The 22576-nt window shown below is 41.1% G+C and overlaps 1 protein-coding gene across 1 annotated transcript in view; it reads right to left on the reverse strand.

Moving 5' to 3' along the window:
• Window positions 1-345: 345 nt before the first annotated feature.
• Window positions 346-22576, reverse strand: part of LOC124596065 (protein IMPACT-like) — a 55471-nt gene continuing 33240 nt past the window's right edge. Inside the window, exon 5 of the mRNA XM_047135048.1 lies at window positions 346-588. Coding sequence (XP_046991004.1) covers window positions 421-588 — 168 coding nt within the window. The 3' untranslated portion in view covers window positions 346-420. The remainder of the gene's footprint in view (window positions 589-22576) is intronic.

Consider the following 22576-nt stretch of genomic DNA (forward strand, 5'->3'; position numbering starts at 1 on the left):
ATCCTTACCATATTGGATGCAGCTAAGTACAACAGTAGGAAAATGAAGAAACAATTACATTTTACTCATACATACATGAAGTACAGTAACTGAACTGCGGCAATATCTGCAGTATTGCAGAGAAAAAGAAAAGAGGAAGCCACTGACTTAGACAGGTTGCAAAATGCTGAATGGTTTACGTTTGCACACAATTAAAAGTGTAGTTACGTGGTAAAAAGTAGGAAGAAGAGAATATACATTTAACGGCTACTCTGCAGAAACCTCAAACTGTCATTTCCATTCCCAACAATTCATGTAAGTATTGTTGAAGCTTCACAACTGGTTAATATGAGTAGAAAAAGACGATTAATGTTCAACAAAATTGTTTATTTACATTCATAAGTACCAAATTATTCCTGTTATTCCTGAAACAGCAGAACGTCATTTCTTCTTTTTTCTGTGTTGGTTTGTATCACTTTTTTGTACAAATCCACCTTGCTCCAATACTTGCCGAGCAGCATTGTTAATATGTCGAAATCTGTCTGGTCCCAGAAGTATGCCACCATACCAACGAGTTACTACCACCAGCACATTTTTCATATCTAGAATCTTTGAACACAAACAAAAAATTGCAGTTGTGTGCATCCTCTGTACATAGTTTTAATAGACATTTTAAGATACTGAAGTCAACGTATTCTGTACTTAGTAATATTTATGAGTAACTGCACATGCATGAAAGACATGTTAATCCTTCTAAAAACACTATGAATAGTCTTCAGTTTTTCAACAACAAAAAGTAGTGACTTACCAAAATATATTTGAAAAATTGAAACATGTAATACATTAGATTGTTGAGTTCAAATTTTGTGACACGTCAGCCATGGGAAAGTTCTACTAGTCAGTTATATATATTGAGCAGTCTCCAATAAATATGCAAAATTACAATGCACAGCATTGGAGGTAACATGGACTACTTCACATGAATATCCTTCTAATTGGTACATGAGGTCGGGGAACATTTGTATCTGTAGAACAATAGAAAACATGCTACCTACCATTATATCCTCATTTGTAATGAAGTTAATATGAAGACATATCACCACTCATACAACATACACAAACTTGTTCACCTAATCACAGTCAGGAAGACATTACAGTGCTGTGCTCACAAAATACCTGGCTACTGAGAAGCGAAAACATTTTTACATACACACATTCATCTCTGTACATTAGTTTTATTCTACTGTGTGTCCACTGCAAATGTCAAGTTTGTCAGATCTAATAGAAGACAATGTGGGAAGCAATGAGCACACAAAATGCAAATCTGCAACAGCAATCAGAAAATCTGCAAAAAATAACAAACAAAGCTGACATGGAGAATCATCTGTCTCCCTTTGTCTTTTCTTCCACAGAACAGACCAAGTAGTTTGCTATAAGAGATTACAGTCGGTCATCTCAGACTTAAGAATCACTCGTAAGCTCTTCACCACAATGCTGCATATTCACAGCCACAACACGCAACAGGGCAAGAGCCACAAACAGACATTTGGCACAGCAGAACTGCGAGTTCCCATTATGTTTGTACTGATCATGAGACTTGTTCATCTTCAAGTGATGAACTGATCATGAGACTTGTTGATACTCAAGTGCTATTTGTAAAAATGCTACGGCAATGAACAACAACATTCTATGAAAGTTAAGGCAGGATGTATATCCTACTGAACAGACAGACAATAAGCTGGGATTGTTACAGCTGGAATAATTTCAAGCTACTACTTTCGTTTTATTGAGAATTTACATGGTTTAACGTCAGATGAATGAAGTGTCTAAGCCAATATCGTGGAATTTTCCTGAATTATTCCTTGTTCTCTCTTACAAAAATAAGAGTACTTATATTTCTGAACAGTGGAATGCTAAAATTACAAAAAATAAAGCATTTATTTCACTTATCATTGTATTTATATTTCCTCAGTTCCTTATAAAGCAAAAAAACTCAATTACAGACAAAAGTTCAGGAATATTGCCAGATGTCAGCTCGAAAAAAGTTAAAATACACTCCTGGAAATTGAAATAAGAACACCGTGAATTCATTGTCCCAGGAAGGGGAAACTTTATTGACACATTCCTGGGGTCAGATACATCACATGATCACACTGACAGAACCACAGGCACATAGACACAGGCAACAGAGCATGCACAATGTCGGCACTAGTACAGTGTATATCCACCTTCCGCAACAATGCAGGCTGCTATTCTCCCATGGAGACGATCGTAGAGATGCTGGATGTAGTCCTGTGGAACGGCTTGCCATGCCATTTCCACCTGGCGCCTCAGTTGGACCAGCGTTCGTGCTGGACGTGCAGACCGCGTGAGACGACGCTTCATCCAGTCCCAAACATGCTCAATGGGGGACAGATCCGGAGATCTTGCTGGCCAGGGTAGTTGACTTACACCTTCTAGAGCACGTTGGGTGGCACGGGATACATGCGGACGTGCATTGTCCTGTTGGAACAGCAAGTTCCCTTGCCGGTCTAGGAATGGTAGAACGATGGGTTCGATGACGGTTTGGATGTACCGTGCACTATTCAGTGTCCCCTCGACGATCACCAGTGGTGTACGGACAGTGTAGGAGATCGCTCCCCACACCTTGATGCCGGGTGTTGGCCCTGTGTGCCTCGGTCGTATGCAGTCCTGATTGTGGCGCTCACCTGCACGGCGCCAAACACGCTTACGACCATCATTGGCACCAAGGCAGAAGCGACTCTCATCGCTGAAGACGACACGTCTCCATTCGTCCCTCCATTCACGCCTGTCGCGACACCACTGGAGGCGGGCTGCACGATGTTGGGGCGTGAGCGGAAGACGGCCTAACGGTGTGCGGGACCGTAGCCCAGCTTCATGGAGACGGTTGCGAATGGTCCTCGCCGATACCCCAGGAGCAACAGTGTCCCTAATTTGCTGGAAAGTGGCGGTGCGGTCCCCTACGGCACTGCGTAGGATCCTACGGTCTTGGCGTGCATCCGTGCGTCGCTGCGGTCCGGTCCCAGGTCGACGGGCACGTGCACCTTCCGCCGACCACTGGCGACAACATCGATGTACTGTGGAGACCTCACGCCCCACGTGTTGAGCAATTCGGCGGTACGTCCACCCGGCCTCCCGCATGCCCACTATACGCCCTCGCTCAAAGTCCGTCAACTGCACATACGGTTCACGTCCACGCTGTCGCGGCATGCTACCAGTGTTAAAGACTGCGATGGAGCTCCGTATGCCACGGCAAACTGGCTGACACTGACGGCGGCGGTGCACAAATGCTGCGCAGCTAGCGCCATTCGACGGCCAACACCGCGGTTCCTGGTGTGTCCGCTGTGCCGTGCGTGTGATCATTGCTTGTACAGCCCTCTCGCAGTGTCCGGAGCAAGTATGGTGGGTCTGACACACCGGTGTCAATGTGTTCTTTTTTCCATTTCCAGGAGTGTAGAAGCTTGGATGTAATACAAATTTTGATTACTATTTCTTATTTACTGATGATATTGTCCAAGGTTCAGCTAGGGACCATTATGGGACTAATCCAGTACAATGTTCTCATCTTTGCTTTATTCTTGCCACCTAGTTTCGAAAAATCTGATTTGTTATACTGAAGCAGTAAGAGAACAAGAAAGGGAGCTGTGTTCAACAGCATAAATGTTTGTTCATACCATTTTTAATTTCCGACGGTGGCTGAAAGCAGTACTTGTATTTCTGTAGGCTACATTCAGCACTAAAGAGAGGGATGCAAAGCATAACCCTCATGTCACATCTTAAACAATGTGACTTCTTCCACTGAAAAGTTATGAAATATCTTCATAAACTGAGTATGACTATAATAACAAATTTTTCTTCTAGGCATTTGCTCCACAAATGAAAAGCACAGCTATTTTATAATACTATAATGTTTTAAATGAGAGAGGAGGAAAATTCAAAGATCAAAATATTATGAAGATGAAAAAAATGTTTCTTGCTGCCTCATTCCAAAGTAAGTACCAATGTCATGACTAATGAACTAGCTTGATGGGTGTGATGACTGCCTCTACAGAGGTAGCTGCCCACTATCTTTTTTAATCATGAACACTGTTCTATTATTTGTTAATCTGACACATTCACAATCTGCTCATGGAAAACTTGGTGGTTAATTTCAATGTCTGATAAATTTTCTACGTTTAAGAACTATATAACTGTGTATACCTCACATTTGCTGGAGTTTTTAATTTTTGTTGCAGCTCATTCTTCTTGAGTGTTTTCATCCTTACCAATAAAGTCTCTATCCTGTTAATGGCCCTCCACTGATTGGTGCAAAGTCACACTTTCATATTTGCAATGCAACTGTGACATAAATTACATATTATACTTGCTTTCTGAATGGAGTTCATTTTCTCACAATTTGCAACAAATATATCTTTACCCCTCTCCCTCTTGTACTACAATGTATTTGAAGACCTGTTATATGATGGACCAATGAGAGTGTGGTCTCAATACAAAGTTGTTATATGGCTGACCAATGACAGTGTGCTCTCACTATGAAGCAAAACAAAATTTTTAAGTTATTCAGTATCACCAAGGTAGGATTATAAAATGTAACTCGGGCAATAAAAGTTTACAAATCCTTTCTTATTTTATTTCTTCATTTTCTGAGACACTGTGTTTTGAGTGACACACACACCTCTGATCAACTGTATATGTCATGTGAAAAGTAATAATATGTGATAATTTATACATTAAAACAACATAACAATCAACAGAAATACGTTCTTCATGTACTTTTAATTTTGCCTTTGTTTGTTTAAAGTCTAGATCCAAAAGGAGGATGAAAATGTGTACTTTATTGCAGCATGCCTGATCTAGTGTCATACATCCATTTGCTGACATTATTTCCATGTACAGCAGAGCTTGCTAAAGCAGATGATACCATATCACATGAGGCCATAAAGTGAAACTGTCACTGGTATTCAGTGCTTAAACCACCACTAGGTCCACCACCGATATGATGATACATTGTTGCTGGTCCTTGTATACTCCACATTACTTAAGGCCAACTGAAAATCTAGCTGAAGTATCTAGAGATCCTGTATCATGTGTCATAACATAGTGAGACCACTGGCAATCTTTGTTTACTAAAAACAACAGCAGGGGAAAAGTTAGTGATAAAAATGGGAAGACAAAAACAAACATTGTTACCTCTAACAATAAAACCACTGTCACCAAAGTAACTGCTGAATACAAGAGATGTCTGCAGAACACAGTGTCAGTGGGAATTTGGGAACAGAGCTCATGAATAAAACTTTCATTTCATAGTTTCACTAAGGAAGCATAGACGCATAAAGATCAATTTACAAATATTAAGCATGAAAAGGTTGATATTCCATTTTTCATTTGACTTAAGGACATACTGTGCAATGCTTATAGAGTACAAATACTTGTAAGACACATTTTGAATAGTTTACACACAAAAGTGCAGCATGTGGCTTTCACACAGACTTGCCCTTTATTTTGAGTGATGATTTCAGGTTTTCTCATGTGTTACATGGTTATCTCCTCCTCAGTGTGGTTCTTAAGGTCACACACACATAATTTGCATTAATTACCATTCACTTTTGTTTACTTTACTTACTTAAGCATTCCAAGTTTTCATATTTTTATTTGTTTGTTATGACTGTTCCTTTGAATTGATATAGTCTTACTCAATTTTATGTATTAATCTAATCAAGCACATCAAGGAAAGATATGAAACAAAGCAGATTATAGGGGTTGCTTATGACATTGTGAATCATAATAAACTAGCAAAGAAACTGCACACAACAACTAAGGACTACCACAGTTTGTTCAGTGTCTGCTGCAGAATAGGTGATTTTTGATCACTGTAAATAACAGAAAGAACAGATAGAGAATGCAGAAAAATTGTCTTCCCCAAATAAATGTGCTGGCTCTGATATTATATTATATACATACCAATGGTCAACCTGTCAACAGAACTGAGTTCTTCACGTATGCAGATGAAACAGCTGCTGCTGCTCAAGGAGGAACAAATGAAGAAGCAGAATCCAACCTGTCATCTCCAGTCAAATAACTTGCTATCTACTAGACAACAAGTACTTGAAACTCAATACAGTTGAAACTCAAGTGTGTGCATTCCACCTATGCAAGAAGGAAGCTGAACTTCACCTGGACAGGGCCTAATTGAAATCACTGTGTTCACTCCAGCACCCTCTACACATCTGCTCTTGCTCTGTGTTTCTCTGCTGCAGAGTATGCCACTTCAGTCTGGAGGAACTCTGCACCTGCTAATCAAACTGATGTGGCTCTTCATGAGACCAGCCACATATTCATAGGATGCCGAAGGCTAGCACCAGTCAATAAAATATTTCCACTCATGAAAGTAGCACCTTCAGATGTAGGAAGACAGATAGCAGCAGAGACTGAAAAAAAAAATCAAGAAGCAAATTCAAGGCATTCATTGTTTGGAACTCATGCTTATCCATCTTGATTGAAATCCCAGGAAAGCTTCCTCCTTACAGCAACACAAATTTCAACTTCAGCAGAAGCTTGCCAAACCGATCTGTGGAGAATAAAGTTCCCTGGAGGATTATGGACAGCAAAAGAGAAATTATCATCAGGTTGCTATCTCCAATGCAGCACCCGGAAGACCCTCAACAGACTCAGAACAGGAGTGACAAGGAGAAAAATTATTTGAAGAACTGGCTTATTAGTGATTAACTTTTTGAATGTGTGGCAACAAAGGACTCAGAACACTCATTGGTTTGCAGTAATCTGAGTGAACTCTATGACATGGAAGACTTGTTTGTAACTGCTGGACTCACAATGCATGAAATACTCCCTATCGTTAGTATTAGACTGCAGTTTTGGGATTATATTGTGTTTTAGTGCTTTTGGACTCGGATAGATAGACAGATAGATAGATAAAGCCTGGTGAGTAGACTTTCACTTAACTATCATACTTAGACCTTACAAGTGTCAACAATATAATATACACCTGCAGACAGTTAATTCAGATTGTATTTTCAACTGGACTGCATTGGAAGGGTACGTATCTCACACAGCAAAAGAAATTAATCAACGAATCCAAGAGCACACCTTATTGTTTGCTCTCTCCCCTAAACTCTAATTTCATAAGTGTATTGTCTTTCTCTGGCTTTCTTTCACCAAAGACCTAAACAGTAAAAGATTAAAAGAAGACAAAGAAAAAGAGTATAAATTCTGTTCCCATTGCTTCAAATTCAATACTGATATCTCATGTCATTGCTGACATGTCACTCTTGTTTGTGATCACTCTGCATTATCATCTGACTCCGAAGTGAAAATTTTATGGTGAGAACCTGTTCCACACTTGAACTAAGAGTCACAGCTCTACATAAACCAGCAGGAAATGGAAAATAAACACACTGAAGTAAAGATTCAGTATGAAACCAGACGTCATTCATATATTATCAAATTAATACGCTGTACTTCAAGGGGTGTTATGGTTTAGGCAGACTGGGCCATGTACTGTCCCTGACACACTTAATAGAAGAGAGGCCTGTTAATGTGCAAGGGCATCATTCTGCTGGAAGAGTACATCTCCTGCTTATAGGAATGGAAGAGAAGGGACTGGATGATCATTTAGTCATTCTGCAGTGATTGGAATATACACTAAGATGATAAAAGTCACAGGCTATCAATATGCACATATACAGATGGTGGTAGTATCGTGTACATGAGGTATAAAAGGGCAATGCATTGGTGGAGCTGTCATCTGTACTCAGGTGATTCATGCGTAAAGGTTACCTACGTGATTATGTCCACATGACAGGAATTAATAGACTTTGAACATGGAATGGTAGTTGGAGCTAGACGGATGGACACTCCATTTAGCAAAACTATTAGGGAGTTAAATATTCCAAGATCCACTATGCCAAGAGCGTTCTGAGAATGCCAAGTTTCGAGCCATTACCTCTCATCAAGGACAATGCAGTGGCCGATGGTCTTCGCTTAACGGCCAAGAGCAGTGCCATCTGCATAGAGTTGTCAGTGCTAACAGATGAGCACCACTGTGTAAAATAACTGCAGAAATCAATTTGGGACATATGACAAATGTATCTTGTTAGGATAGGTGGGAAAATTTGGTGTTAATGGGCTATGGCAGAAGATGACCAATGCGAGGGCCCTTGCTAGCAGCATGACATCACCTGCAGCACCTCTCCTGGGCTTGTGATTCTATCAGTTGGATCCTACATGGCTGGAAAACTGTGACCTGGTCAGATGAGTCCCAGTTTCAGTTGGTAAGGGCTGATGGTAGGATTCGAGTGTGACACAGGCCCCATGAAGCCATGTACTCAAGTTGCCAATAAGGCTCTGTGCAAGCTGTTGGTGGCTCCATAATGGTGTAGGCTTTGTTTACACAGCATAGTCTGGGTCCTCTGGTCCAACTGAAGCAATCATTGACTGGAAATGGTTATGTTTGGCAGCCATTTGTGGACTTCACGTTCCCATGACAACACACTATACCAATGGGCCACAATTGTTTGTGACTGGTTTGAAGAACATTCTGGACAATTCACATGAATGATTTGGCCCAGACTGCCTGACATGAATTCTGTCAAACATTTATGGGGCATAATTAAGAGGTCAGTTCATGCACAAAATCCTGCAGTGGCAACACTTTCGGAATTATGGACAGTTATAGAAGCAGCATAGCTCAATATTTCTGCAGAGGACTTCCACTGACTTGTTGAATCCATGTTGTGTCAAGTTGCTGCACTATGCTGGGCAAAAGGAGGCCCGACATTATTTAGGAGGTATCCCATGCCTTTTGTCACCTCACTGTACATCGCAAAGATAGGTTGGATGCCAAGTGGTAAAAGCAGTTTTATAGCCATAAATAATAATGATATTATCCACTGGTGTTAGTACTAATTCAAAATGCAAAACAGTTTGGGTGTAGCAAAGTGTCAAAGGTTCATCAAACATGGTAACTGTGTGACTTTATACAAGCTGAAACCAAACTCCACTGACAAAATTTCGCAAGTTGTCCAGGAACATTTTTTGAGCATTTTGGTATAAATGACATACAATCCCCAGTGTTTGTTACAGAATAATTGCATTTAATTTGCTTTCTTACATTCATTTATCTTTGTATCAGAACTTACTTACTTACGTACTTATCTGTGGCTTGGGCATTAGTGACCATATGCCCGCTCCACACTCCTGCTCCATTGTTCCTGGTTGTGAGCCTCCTGCCACCACTCACCCCATGTCCTCGGTGTCCTTGTCAATATTGTCCTTCTATCTTGTCTGTGGTCATCCCTGGTACCTCCTTCCAGCTACAGTTCCCAGAAACACATCATGGGGTATCCTCCCTTCATTCATCCTTGCTACATGTTCAGCCCAGGTCAACCTTCTTCTTATTATTATTCTTTTTACAAAGTCAGGCTTTATGTAAAGCTCTTTTAATTCTTGTTTTTTTAATTCTCCATTCCCCTGTTTGTGAATCTTTCACAGGACCATATATGTTTTTGAGGCTATTTCGTTTGAAAACAAGTAGTTTCTCTTCGTCTGTTCTCCTAAAGGTGAGTCTTTCACAACCGTACATAACCACTGGCATAAACATACTGTGGTACAGCCTGATCTTAAAACTTATTGACAGGGATCTTTTCTTCAGGACATCCTGAAGGTTAAAGTATGCCCTGTTACCTCTGACAATTTTTGTATTTATTTCAATTTCACAGTGGTTCTGATCACTGCAGAGACTACCAAGGTATTTGAAAGTATTTGCCCTTTTGAATTGGAGACTGTCCACCATGAGCAGGTCCCCATCTCTCGCTGGCTTGCTCAGGACCACATATTCTGTCTTATTTTCACTGACTTGCAGGCCAGCCCTACTGGCAATCTTGCAGTACGAGCCTGCCATTCTTCTGAGCTCTTCTCTACTGCCACTGATTAGGATTACATCATCCGCATATGCCAGTCGAGTCATTGACATGTTGTCTAGGGGTAATCCAATAGCGTCAGTTTTCATAAATTCCCAGTCTATTTTTTTCTAGCACAAGGTTGAATAATATAGGGGAGAGGGCTTCTCCCTGTCTGAGGCCGGTTCAAACTTCGAACTGTTCTGATAGATTGGTACTTGTATGCACTTTACAGAGTGTTTGTTCTAGGCAAATTGCAACCAAGTGGATTATGTTAGATGGAAACTGAAATTCCTGTAGTACTCTGATTATAGTACCTCTGTGTACACTGTGATAGGCTTTTTTGAAGTCAATGAAGAGCATGTGCATGTCTGTATTATATTCCCAGCATTTCTCCGTCATTTGACATTGGGTAAATAGGTGGTCCACTCTTGATCTGTTGTGTCTAAACCCACATTGGTAGTCTCCTACGGCTTCTTCAGCAAGTGGTAGTATCCTATTTAGGAGGCATAGAGATAATACTTTATAGCTGACATCCAGCAGAGTTATTCCCCTATAATTGTCACATACCAGAGGGTCATTCTTTTTCAGTAGTGGGCAGATGATGGCCATTTTCCCATCTTGTATCAGTACTGCACTGAAAATATCTGCAGAGCAGTGCAAGTGTCGACAGTTTTGTTTGAAAACAACCTTCTACCATTTGTTCACAGGATTTCCCGTTGATAACAAAATGCCCTCTCTACTTTTCTGACAACAAAATGTCCTCTTCACTTTTCACTTTCAAGCTGATGTTCAGAGCTGTTTTGTTTCTCTGGCATTGTTAGTTGTATTTTAACAGTGATATACAGCAACATGAACAGATCTACTGTTTCTCAATAGACACATTTGTGTACGGGTTCACTGTATACAATGGAAAAGTGGCATAGTGGTGCAATGCTGACTGTTCCTGCAGTGATGACAACCACATTAGAGAAAATTTTGCATCTCTCTAAGGGTGTTGCATTACTCTGTGTTTTGTGTTGTATGTTTGGTGATTCCATAGTCAGGCTTTTTTATTGCTGATACAGTAGTTTTACAGAAAGAATGGTAATTGGGGTAAAAACTGAACAAATCATAATTACAGTGTTTCTCTGTAATGAGCCACTGGAAACCGCAGGCTTTGGAAATGAAACCACTTAGAAAATATTCCTGAAAAACCTTGGAAATTTTGACAGCGGAGCTCGGGTTCCCTCTTTAAAGCTGCTGCCTCAGGAGCTGTAGTGGCATGTCATTTCAGGGCAAACTTGGAAAAGGCTTATCAGCTGTGCACTGGGAAAAGTGATTAGGGTGGATGATAGGGACAGGGACTCATGTGATGCTGTTCTAAATGCCTTATCCAAAGGTTGTTGTTGTTGTGGTCTTCAGTCAAAGACTGGTCTGATGCAGCTCTCCATGCTACTTTATCCTGTTCAAGCCTCCTCATCTCCAAGTAACTACCGCAACCTTCATCCTTCTCAATCCGCTTAGCGTATTCTCCCTCTACGACTTTCACCCTCCACGCTGCCCTCCAATACTAAATTGGTGATCTCTTGATGCCTCAGAATCTGTCCTGCCAACTGATCCCCTCTCCTAGTCAGGTTATGACACAAATTCCTCTTCTCGACAATTCTATTCACTACCTCCTCATTAGTTATGTGATCTATCCATCTAATCTTCAGCATCCTTCTGTAGCACCACATTTCGAAAGCTTCTATTCTCTTCTTGTCCAAGCTATTTATTGTCCGTGTTTCACTTCCATACATGGCTACGCTCCAAATAAATACTTTCTGGAAAGACGTCCTGACACTTACATCTATACTCGATGTTATCAAATATTTTTTCCAGTAATACTTTCCTTGCCATTGTCAGTCTACATTTTATATCCTCGTTACTTCAACCATCTTCTGTCATTTTGCTGCCCAAACAGCAAAACTCATCTACTACTTTAAGTCTCATTTCCTAATCTGATTCCCTCAGTATCACCTGATTTAATCTGACTACATTCCATTGTCCTCATTTTGCTTTTGTTGATGTTCATCTTCTGTCCTCTTTTCAAGACACTTTCCATTCCGTTCAACTGCTCCTTCACTGTATCTGACAGAATTACAGTGTCTTAGGCAAACCTCAAAGTTTTTATTCCTTCCACCTGGATTTTAATTCCTACACCAAACTTTTCTTTTGTTTCCTTTACTGCTTACTCAGTATACAGACTGAACAACAATGGGGATGCGATACCATCCTGTCTCACTCCTTTCTCAACTACTGCTTCCCTTCGTGCCCATCGACTCTTATAACTGCCATTTGGTTTCTGTACAAATTGTAAATAGCCTTTCACTCCCTGTATTTTACCCCTGCCACCTTCAGAACTTGAAAGAGAGTATTCCAATCAATATTGTCAAAAGCTTTCTCTAAGTTTAGAAATGCTATAAATGTAGGTTTGTCTCTCCTTAACTTCTCTTCTAAGATAAGTTGTAGGGTCAATATTGCCTCGCATGTTCCTACTTTTCTGCAGATTCCAAACTGATCTTCCCTGAGGTCAGCTTCTACCAGTTTTTCCATTCATCTGTATAAAATTTGTGGTAGTATTTTGCAATCACGACTTATTAGACTGATAGTTCAGTAATTCTCACACCTGTCAGCACATGCTTTCTTTGGAATTGGAATTATTATGTTCTTCTTGAAGTCTGAGGGTATTTCACCTGTCTCATACATCTTGCTCACCAGATGGAAGAGTTTTGTCATGGCTGGCTCTCCCAAGGCCATCAGTAGTTCTAAAGGAATGTCGTCTACTCCTGGGGCCTTGTTTCAATTTAGGTCTTTCAGTGCTCTGTCAAATTCTCCACACATCATATCTCCTATCTCCTCTTCATCTAAATCATCTTCCATTTCCATAATATTGCCCTCAAGTACATCTCCCTTGTACAGACCCTGTATATACTCCTTCCTACTTTCTGCTTTCTCTTCTTTGTGTAGGATTGGTTTTCCATCCGAGTTCCTGATAGTCATACAGGTGGTTCTCTTTTCTGCAAAGGTCTCATTAATTTTCCTGTAGGTGACATCTATCTTACCTCTAGTGATATATGCTTCTACATTCTTACATTTGTCCTCCAGCCATTCCTGCTTATCCATCTTGCACTTCCTATTGATCTCATTTTTGAGACGTTGGTGTTCCTTTTTCCCTGCATCACTTACTGCATTTTTATATTTTTTCATTTCATCAGTTAAATTCAATATCTCTTGTATTACCCAAGGATTACTACTAACCCTCGTCTTTTTACCTCCTTGATCCTCTGCTGCCTTCGGTATTTTGTCTCTGAAGGCTACCCATTCTTCTTCTTCTGTACTCCTTTCCCCTCTTCTTGTCAATCATTCCCTCATGCTCCCTCTGAAACTCTCTACAGCCTCTGGTTCTTTCAGGCTATCCATGTCCCATCTCCTTTTTGCCAGAAGCATACTGACAATGAAGCATACTGACAATGAAATCTACTGAGTATTGCGGAACTTTGTCTGTACATTGCTTAAGAATATGTTATCCAAGTGTACTAGGGCATACAGCAGGCTGAAATGTAATATCTTCTAATTTTTTATTCTGTTCTCAATATCAGTTGAGGTATTACATGCCACCCATATTACTTGGTCAATATTCCCACTTTTTTGACACCGGTTGCTGCTACAGGGTTCCAAATGTTTACATGTGACATGGCAGTGTGTGATGTTACTACATCTGTGTGTGAAAAACAGCATGCTGTAACTGAGATTCTAACCACAGAAAATATGCCTCCAACTGAAATCCATATAAGAATGAAAGCTGTGTATAGTGATTATTGTATTAACATCAGTAATGTGCGATTTTGGGTTGTCCATTATCATTATGAAGGAAACAGTGTTACCGAGCTCAGAGCAGACAACTACATACAGCAACCAATGAGACTTATTGGAATCATGTTGATGAACTCATTAAAAAAAATCATTCAATAATACAGACACAGCACTCAGAGTGTGAACAGACCACAACTGCAAAACTGAGGTACAGAAAACTGCACGCATGATGTGTGTTGTGAATGCTCGCTACCAACATGAAATGGACAAGACTGGACTTCTATCAACAATCTGTTTTGCAGTTTTAGCAAAACACTGTGATAGGTGATGAAAACTGGGTTTACCATTTTGATTGAGTAAGATGAAAGTTCTGTCAGGAGGCGTGAGTACAGGGAGAGAGAGGCAGGAGACAGGAAGAGAGGTTGGCGGTGGGTAGCTAATGGCTTATCTGAAAGGGCAGGGGGGGGGGGGAGGGGGGGGGTAGGAGGGGGAGGTGCATGGGTTAGCAGGCTAGGCATGTGGTGCTTGGGTGCAAGAGCTGAGTTTTTGAACACAATTTGGCAGTGACCAGTTATTCTGCTGGCTGCTGGTTGGTACAGGACACATACAGCTGTACCAAGGAGAGGTGATCCTGCACTCTTGGCAGAACTGCAAAAAACTACTTACCTGCAATTTGTTATACACAGAATTAGAAAGCTTTGTAATTTGGAAGCCATACCACAGGTGCTTCTACAATGGAGGAGTATCTGTGAAGAGGCCCGACTAACCCAAGGTTCCTGAAGAGGGGCAACAACTTTTAAGTAATTGTAGGCTTAGCGGCATTGGTCTACATGTTTGACAGAAAAGGGCTTGTAACATTAGCCAACATGGCCTTGTTGTGTAGCCAACATGGCCTTGTTGTGTAGCCAACATGGCCTTGTTGTGCTGGTACTGCGAAAGGCCAAAGCACGGGAAGGCTACAGCCATGACTTTTTCCCCAAGGGCATGCTTCTCCATTGTACAGTTAAATGAAGATGGAATACTCTCACGTAAAATACTCCAGAGGTAAAATAGTGCCTCGTTCAGATCTTTAGATAGGTACTACTCAGGAGGATATCATCTGAAAAACCAAACTGGCATTCTATAGATCAACACATGGAATGTTAGATCCCTTAAGCAGGTAGGTAGGTTAGAGAATTTAAATTGGGAAATGGATAGGATGAAGTCAGATACAGTAAATTAGTGGAGTACCGTAGCAGGAAGAACAGGAATTTTGGCTTCATCCCATGCTTCGGTGTGGGTGAGCACATATTTTTCAATGATTGTTCCCCGTGTTTTATGTTCCGTCTTATGTATATGTTCTGAGTTTTTTTCTTGACACCCGTCTCACTATGATACTGAACGGGCGCTGAGGACCGTGCTGTCGTGCGCCCCAAAAAAACCCTCTACTACTACTACTACAGGACTTTTGGTCAGATCAGTAGAAGGCTATCAACAAAAAATCAAATAGGGCCATTGCAGGAGTAGTTAAAAGAGATGAAAATTTAATTGTGATGAGTGATTGGAATTCAGTAATATAAAAAAAGGAGAGAAAGGATGAGAACAGAACATGGGGTGAGGTAAAGTAATGAAAGAGGAAGCCGCTTGCTGAAATGATTTAATGAACACCAACACTTGGTTTAAGAATCATGTAGGAAGATTGTATTCATGAAAGAGAAACTGGGAAACTGGAAATGTTTATACTGAATATATGTTGAAGAGCAAAATAAACTGGTACATCTGCCTAATATTGTGTAGGGCCCCTGCGAACATGAAGAAGTGCCGCAGGGCTGTTCATAAAGCCATAAGAATACGAGGGGATGGAGATCTCTTCTGAGTAGCATGTTGCAAGCATCCCAGGTACGCTCAATAATGTTCGTGTCTGGGGAGTTTGATGGCCAGCAGAAGTGTTTAAACTTAGAAGAGTGTTCCTGGGGCCAAACTGTAGGAATTCTGGATGTGTGAGGTGTTGCTCTGTGCTGCTGGAAGAATGCACAATGGACATGAATGGATGCAAGTGATCAGGCAGGATGCTTATGTAAATGTCACTGTCAAAGTGGAATCTAGACATATCAGGGGTCCCATATCACTCCAACTGCACACTCCCCACTCCATTACAGAGCCTCCACCAGCGTGAACAGTCCCCTGCTAATATGCAGGGCCCATGGATCCATGAGGCTGTCTCCATATCTGTACATGTCCATCCGTTCGATACAATTTGAAATGAGACTCACCCAACGAGTCAACATGTTTCCAGTCATCAACAGTCCAATGTCAGTGTTGACGGGCCCAGGCGAAGCATAAAGCTTTGTGTTGTGTAGTCATCAAGGCTACACGAGTGGGCCTTTGGCTCCAAAAACCCATATCAATGATGTTCAATTGAATGGTTTGCATACTGACACTTATTGATGGCCCAGCACTGATATCTGCAGCAATTTGCAGAAGGGTTGCACCTATTATGTTGAACGATTCTCTTCAGTTATCATTGGTCCCATTCTCTCCTCATCTTTTCTCGGCTGCAGCGATGTCAGAGATTTGATGTTTTATTGGTACACTCATGAAATGGTCATACGGTGAAAAATCCGATTTCATCGCTACCTCAGAGATGCTGTGTCCCATCGCACATGCGCCAACTATAACACCACATTCATGTTCATTTATATCTTGATAACCTGCTATTGTAGCACAGTGACAGAGCTAAAAACTGCACCAACCACTTGTTGTCTTATATAGATGTTGTTGACTGCAGCACCATATTCTGCATGTTTACATATATCTGTATTTGAATACGCATGTGTATACCAGTTTCTTTAGTGCTTCAGTGTATATTGGTAAGACAAAGATTTTGAAGACTTGGTTTGAAACTGTAAGATGTTTCCAGAGACAGATGTGGACTCTGATCATAATTTATTGCACACTCAAACTGAAAAGATTGTAAAATGACAGGAAATAAAGGAGATAGGAGTTGGAACCATTAGGTAACATTGCACTGTAACAGGGGAAAGGAATACATCAGAAAAATGGGTATCTTTGAAAGATGACATAGTGAAGGCAGCAGAGGATCACATAGGTAAAAGACATGGTCTAGTAGAAATCCTTGGATTAACATAGGAAATATTGAATTTAATTGACAAAAGGAGAAAATATAAAAATGCAGCAAATGAAGCAGGTGAAAAGGGATACAGACATCTAAAAAAAGTGACATTGATGAAAGAGCAAAAAGATGCAGGAATGGGAATAGGACAAATGCAAGGGCATAAGAAGATACATAACTACAGGAAAATTAAGAGTGTCCTTTGAAAGAAAGAGAAGCAACTATATAACAATCAAAAGCTTGGATAGCAAGCCAGCACTAAACAAAGGAGGGAAAATTGAAAGGTGATCATGGTCACAAAATATTGACATAAATTATTTAGAAAAGAATGGAAAACTAGTATGGGCTAATATTGAGGAAAATCAGTTTGGGTTCTAGAGAAACATAAAAATGCGAGTAGCAATACTGACATTTCCTGGGAGATGGGTTGAAGAAAGGCAAACCTACCTTTATAGCATTTGTGCATTTAGAGAAAGCTTTTGACAATGTGGACTAGACTACACCCTTTGAAATATTGAAGATAGCAAGGATAAAATACAGAGACTGAAAGCTTGTTTACAACTTGCACAGAAACTAGGCCGCAGTTACAAGAGTCAAAGGAAATTAAATGGAAGCAGAAGTTGAGAAGGCAGTGAGACAGTGTTGTTCAATCTGTTCATTGAGCAAGCAAGGAAACCAAGGAGAAATCTGGAAAGGGAATTAAAGTTCAGGAAAATAAGAACTTTCCAATTTTCTGACAACATGGTAAGTCTGTCAAAGATGGCTATGGGATGGAAGTCATAGGGCCTTGAAAGGAGATTATGAAATGAACACCAAAAAAGGTCTATAATTAAATGTTGAGAATATATTCCTTTCCAAGAATTATGTTTTTATTATAACTGTAGTTTCCACTTGCCTGCTTTGAGCAAAGAAAACTCATTGATTATGAGAATGAAGTCAAATGTAGCTGTTGCGATATATTCTGTTCCTGAGATAGCCGAATTTGTCAGCCTACTTCACCTATACTTGACCTTATGTAGTATTTATCATCTTTAATTTGTTGAAATTGCACTGACTAGGTGCTGCAGTCACTGGAAGTGTCATAAATATTCTCAAAGATTTTTCAATGATATTTGCATAACCATCTCTTTGGGAGGGGGGATTCAAAATATTCAAACAGTAAGCTGTGTCAGTGCTCTTCATCAGCTCATTCAACTAGAATTTGAAAGCTGCTATTTTGTTAACTAGATCAGCTGTATCAATATTTCTGCTATATTTGGCACAAAAGTCTGCTGCATATTTTTCAAAATAAAATCCAAAGCTCTCATTTAAGGTATTCCTGACAGGAAATTAAAGTGAGATGAAATGGTATATTATATGTGAGATCTGTTTCCCATTTCACTTATTATTCTATCAAACAATTTGAGGCACTGTAGCTCTAACAGTTTCATTCCTGTCCTCAGATGTCACAATTGGAAAACGTCTGCATATAGGATATCTGCTCCAGAACCCACTCAATAGCTTTTGAGACCCTACTATACCATAGCAAAGTTGCATAAAAAACTCCATTGTAGAACATGAGTTATCTGTGTCGGAGGCAGCTGTATGAACCAAGCATATTGTTGACACAACCCCTTGATGCCTCCTTGGTAGCAGACACTCCTTTATGATGCTACTTAGATGAAATGATAATGTGACAACAGCATGCATTTACAGTCTGCTTCTCGTGGGCAGAAGGCATGAATACGTGAGACAGGTGAACTCATGTACCTCTCCCAGTTAATTCTTAAACCATCTTTTTCCTGGACAGCTTTTGTACCCCCTCTGTGCCTGTGCCCTTGCTGGGGGATAATCTCACCATGGCCTTGGTATGGCTCTGCTGACGTAGCTGTTTTCAAAGATGGCTCTGCCTCTTTTGCAGAAAGGCAAGTGTTACTAGGAAGGAGCCTGGGGAAGGATGGTGAAGCCAAGTTGGAGTTTAATAATTCCTAGAATCTGAGCAAGGGATAGTGACCAGGGGTTGTCCTCATCATCCTTTCCCCGGTCCCTTCCTAAAAACACTAACCTATCAGCAGAAGAAAGGACAGCCATACACAACCTCAAAATAGATCCTGACCTAATCATCTTCCTTGCAGACAAAGACTCCACTACTGCTGTAATGAATTGCAGAGACTACCTGACAAAAGGCTTTTGTCAACCGTTAGAGTCTCCCACCTAAAAGCTCTGAAATACGGATTCAACATAACCAGCAAAACCTTCTGAAACCCTTACACCTGTCCCAAATCCTCTCCCCTGAGTCCATCTCCCTTCTCACCCCAATGGCACCCCACACAGCTACCTTGTACATACTCCCCACAATCCATAAACCCAACAATCCAGGATGCCCCATTGTATCTGATTATTGTGCTCCCACTGAAAGAATTTTCCATCTTGTTGATCAGCACCTCCAACCAACAGCCCGAAAACTAGCTCTAACATCAAAGATACCAACAACTTCCTTCACTAACCCTCCACCAATCCCACTAATTTACCTTCTGGATGAATGATCCTCTGAGATACAAATAATGCCACTGTGGAGATTTATCAGCAATTCATTTACTTTGCCTTTGATTCCTCTAACATTTTTATGAAATAAGCTCACTGCGCCTTCTGATCTGCATTCCCCACTTATTACACTATCTCCTAGCATTAAAGGAACCCCCCTCGAACAGGGATACTTTCTATTTGACTTCGTCTTAATAAAGGTCTACCTTTTCTACACATTATCACTGGAACTTGGCCTTGAGTGAATCCACATACACCATCTATACTGTCTTTTAGATACTTCACCAACCATCCCTTCCCAATTCTGTTTAAGTGTATGGTGTGTCTAGTATAGCCAGACCTATGAACACACTCAACTACCACCATCAAACTGTGTGCCTCATCAGTAGTCATCAGCACACTCTGAAGTCCCATATTAACTCGCCTCACAGCACTGTCAAGAGAACACTGATTATAACATCAGAACAACTCTTCAAAGTGAACATTAATGGTCCAGCTTTGAGTAGCAACCCTGTCCAGGTCACTGCCTCTACTAGACTGTTCCATCGCAACCCCATGGGACAAGGACAAATGGCTCTGAGCACTATGGGACTCAACTGCTGTGGTCATAAGTCCCCTAGAACTTAGAACTACTTAAACCTAACTAACCTAAGGACATCACACACATCCATGCCCGAGGCAGGATTCGAACCTGCAACCGTAGCGGTCGTGCGGTTCCAGACTGTAGCGCCTTTAACCGCTCGGCCACTCCGGCCGGCTGGACAAGGACACTCACGGGCAGGCAAGGTAATGTAAGCTATGCACCAGACAGGCCTGTTAAATACATTCTGCTGGAACCTGCTAAACGAAGGAAGTGCTCATCCTGCATATGAGAGGGGACCCAAAAATAACCGGAATTTCTTTCTAGAAAGCAAATACTTCATTGTTTTCAAATACAGCCTTAATCCCCTTTGAAGTACTCTCCATTAGCATTAATACACTTGTCCAAACGTTCATTCCAGTGTTTGAAGCACCTTTTAAATTCGTCCTCTTTGATACCTGCTAGCACTTTCATGACATTGCATTTTACGTCTTCCACATTCGCAAAACACTTCCCTCTGAAGTCTCTTTTCATCCTCGGGAACAGGAAGAAGTCTGAAGGTGCTAAATCAGGCGAATAGGGTGCATGGATCAAGGTAGTCGTCTTCGTTGAGGCCAAAAACTGGTGGAATGCTGAGAGCTGTGTGCGCGGTAGCGTTGTCGTGATGCAGGAACCACACGCCAGAATCCCACAAAGCCGGACGTTTTCACGATAAACTTCTGCGAAACCATTTCATAACGTCCAAATAGAATTGTTGGTGTACTGTCTGGTTTACAGGGACAAATTCAGAGTGTACGATCCCTTTGATGTCAAAAAAACAGATCAACATCGTTTTCACATTTGATTTCACTTGTCGAGCTTTTTATGGTCAAGGTGGGCCAGGTGACTTCCATTGTGATGACTGTTGTTTACTTTCTGGATCGTATCCATAGCACCATGACTCATCACCTGTAATGATTTTGTTGAAAAAATGTGGATCATTTTTGAACGCATCCTTCATTTCGAGACAGGCTTGAACGCGACGATCCCTTTGACCTCCGGTAAGAAGTTTCGGCATGAATTTTGGTTCCACTCTTTGCATCCCCAAATCGATGGTCAAGATGCACTGAATTGAGCTCCAGGACAACCCAGACAAGTTGTCGAGTTGGTCGATTGTCCTGCTTTGATCTTCATTGATGAGATCACGGATTTTGAAGATGTTGTCTTTGCTTCGAGCAGTTGAAGGTCGACCGGAACGGGGCTGATCTTCAACCACCATTTCTCCCTTTTTAATCCGAGAAAACCATTCGTACACTTGCATTTTACTAAGAGCATGGTCTTTGTAGGTTGTCTGAATCATCGCAAAAGTTTCTGCTCCGTTCTTGCTGAGCAAGAAAAAAAACTTCACTGCCGCACCTTGTTCGTAAGAACTAGCCATTTCCTCACGTCACGTCTGCACTGTACACACACTCAAAGAACTGCCAAAGAAACCACACTTCTCACTGCTGGGTGACGCCATGTGGCAGAATGACTCAGCAGAGCTGCTACTACAACCCTCTGGTGGTGCAACCTACTACTACAAGTACACGATGTGCAGCATTACGATTCCGGTTACTTTTGGGTCCCCCCTTGTACATGCAGGTCGCTTGGCCACCTCTGCCTCTGTGCATTCGACCACTGGAGTAGAGTCGTGTATGCTACAGTTCAGTTGCTGACCACTCACACATAGCCATCTGTCCACTCCCACCCACCTGTTCCTGCACCTGCCTGGCTACTCAATATGAAAGAGCTGGCTACTCAATATGAAAGAGCCTAGCCTGTATCATAAGCCCAGTCCCTGCCAAGACTGTTCTCAGACCCTCCCACTGTCACTACTTGATCCTCTTTAACAAAATCCTTACACAAAGCTCCTAAGTTTTCTGACACTTTATTATACCAGCGAATGGTTTAAAAATGCTAGTGACTACTGCAACTACAGGCCCATGACTGCTGCCCAGAAGCAGAATTCTCTTCTTCTTAATTTTCCTACCTATATTTGGCTTCCTAAAAATGTTGGGCTCTTCTGCATATTACCAACTCTTACAACTACTCCACAAGACTGACAGCTGCTAACACCTGTTTTCAATATTAAAATGAAACTACTGAAGCACATTCCTTTCTAATGGCCACACTGCCTACTGCCAGTTTTCACTTCTCCCTCTCGACCCTCTGCCTCCATAGTCTCTCCAGTTCACACTTCCTATCATTTAACTGTGCCTGAAGGACACAGTGTTAATCTACCAAGTAGCAAACAGCAAATGAAAAACCTTCTGAGACTGAGTTGTATTGAAAGAAATACACCACGAACCCACCATGAAGACAGAATAATAGCCATTGTTACTGCAAACCACTTTCAATTGGAATAGGAAACATGAGAAGCAAAATAACATTTATGCAACATATATCTGAAAATGGTTTACAAAGTAACCCCTCCCACACATCATAATATGGCTGCTGATGGAGGAGTAAAAAATGGAATGTTCACAGTTGTATACTTTTCAATGTGCCACCAACAGACTCCAGAAGTGTACAGGCAATGCGGGCTATGGCTCCCTCACATATTTCGTGGATATGTTCTCTATGACCCTGTCT

The sequence above is a fragment of the Schistocerca americana genome, chromosome 2, assembly GCF_021461395.2.
Source record: "Schistocerca americana isolate TAMUIC-IGC-003095 chromosome 2, iqSchAmer2.1, whole genome shotgun sequence".
Lineage (NCBI taxonomy): Eukaryota > Metazoa > Arthropoda > Insecta > Orthoptera > Acrididae > Schistocerca > Schistocerca americana.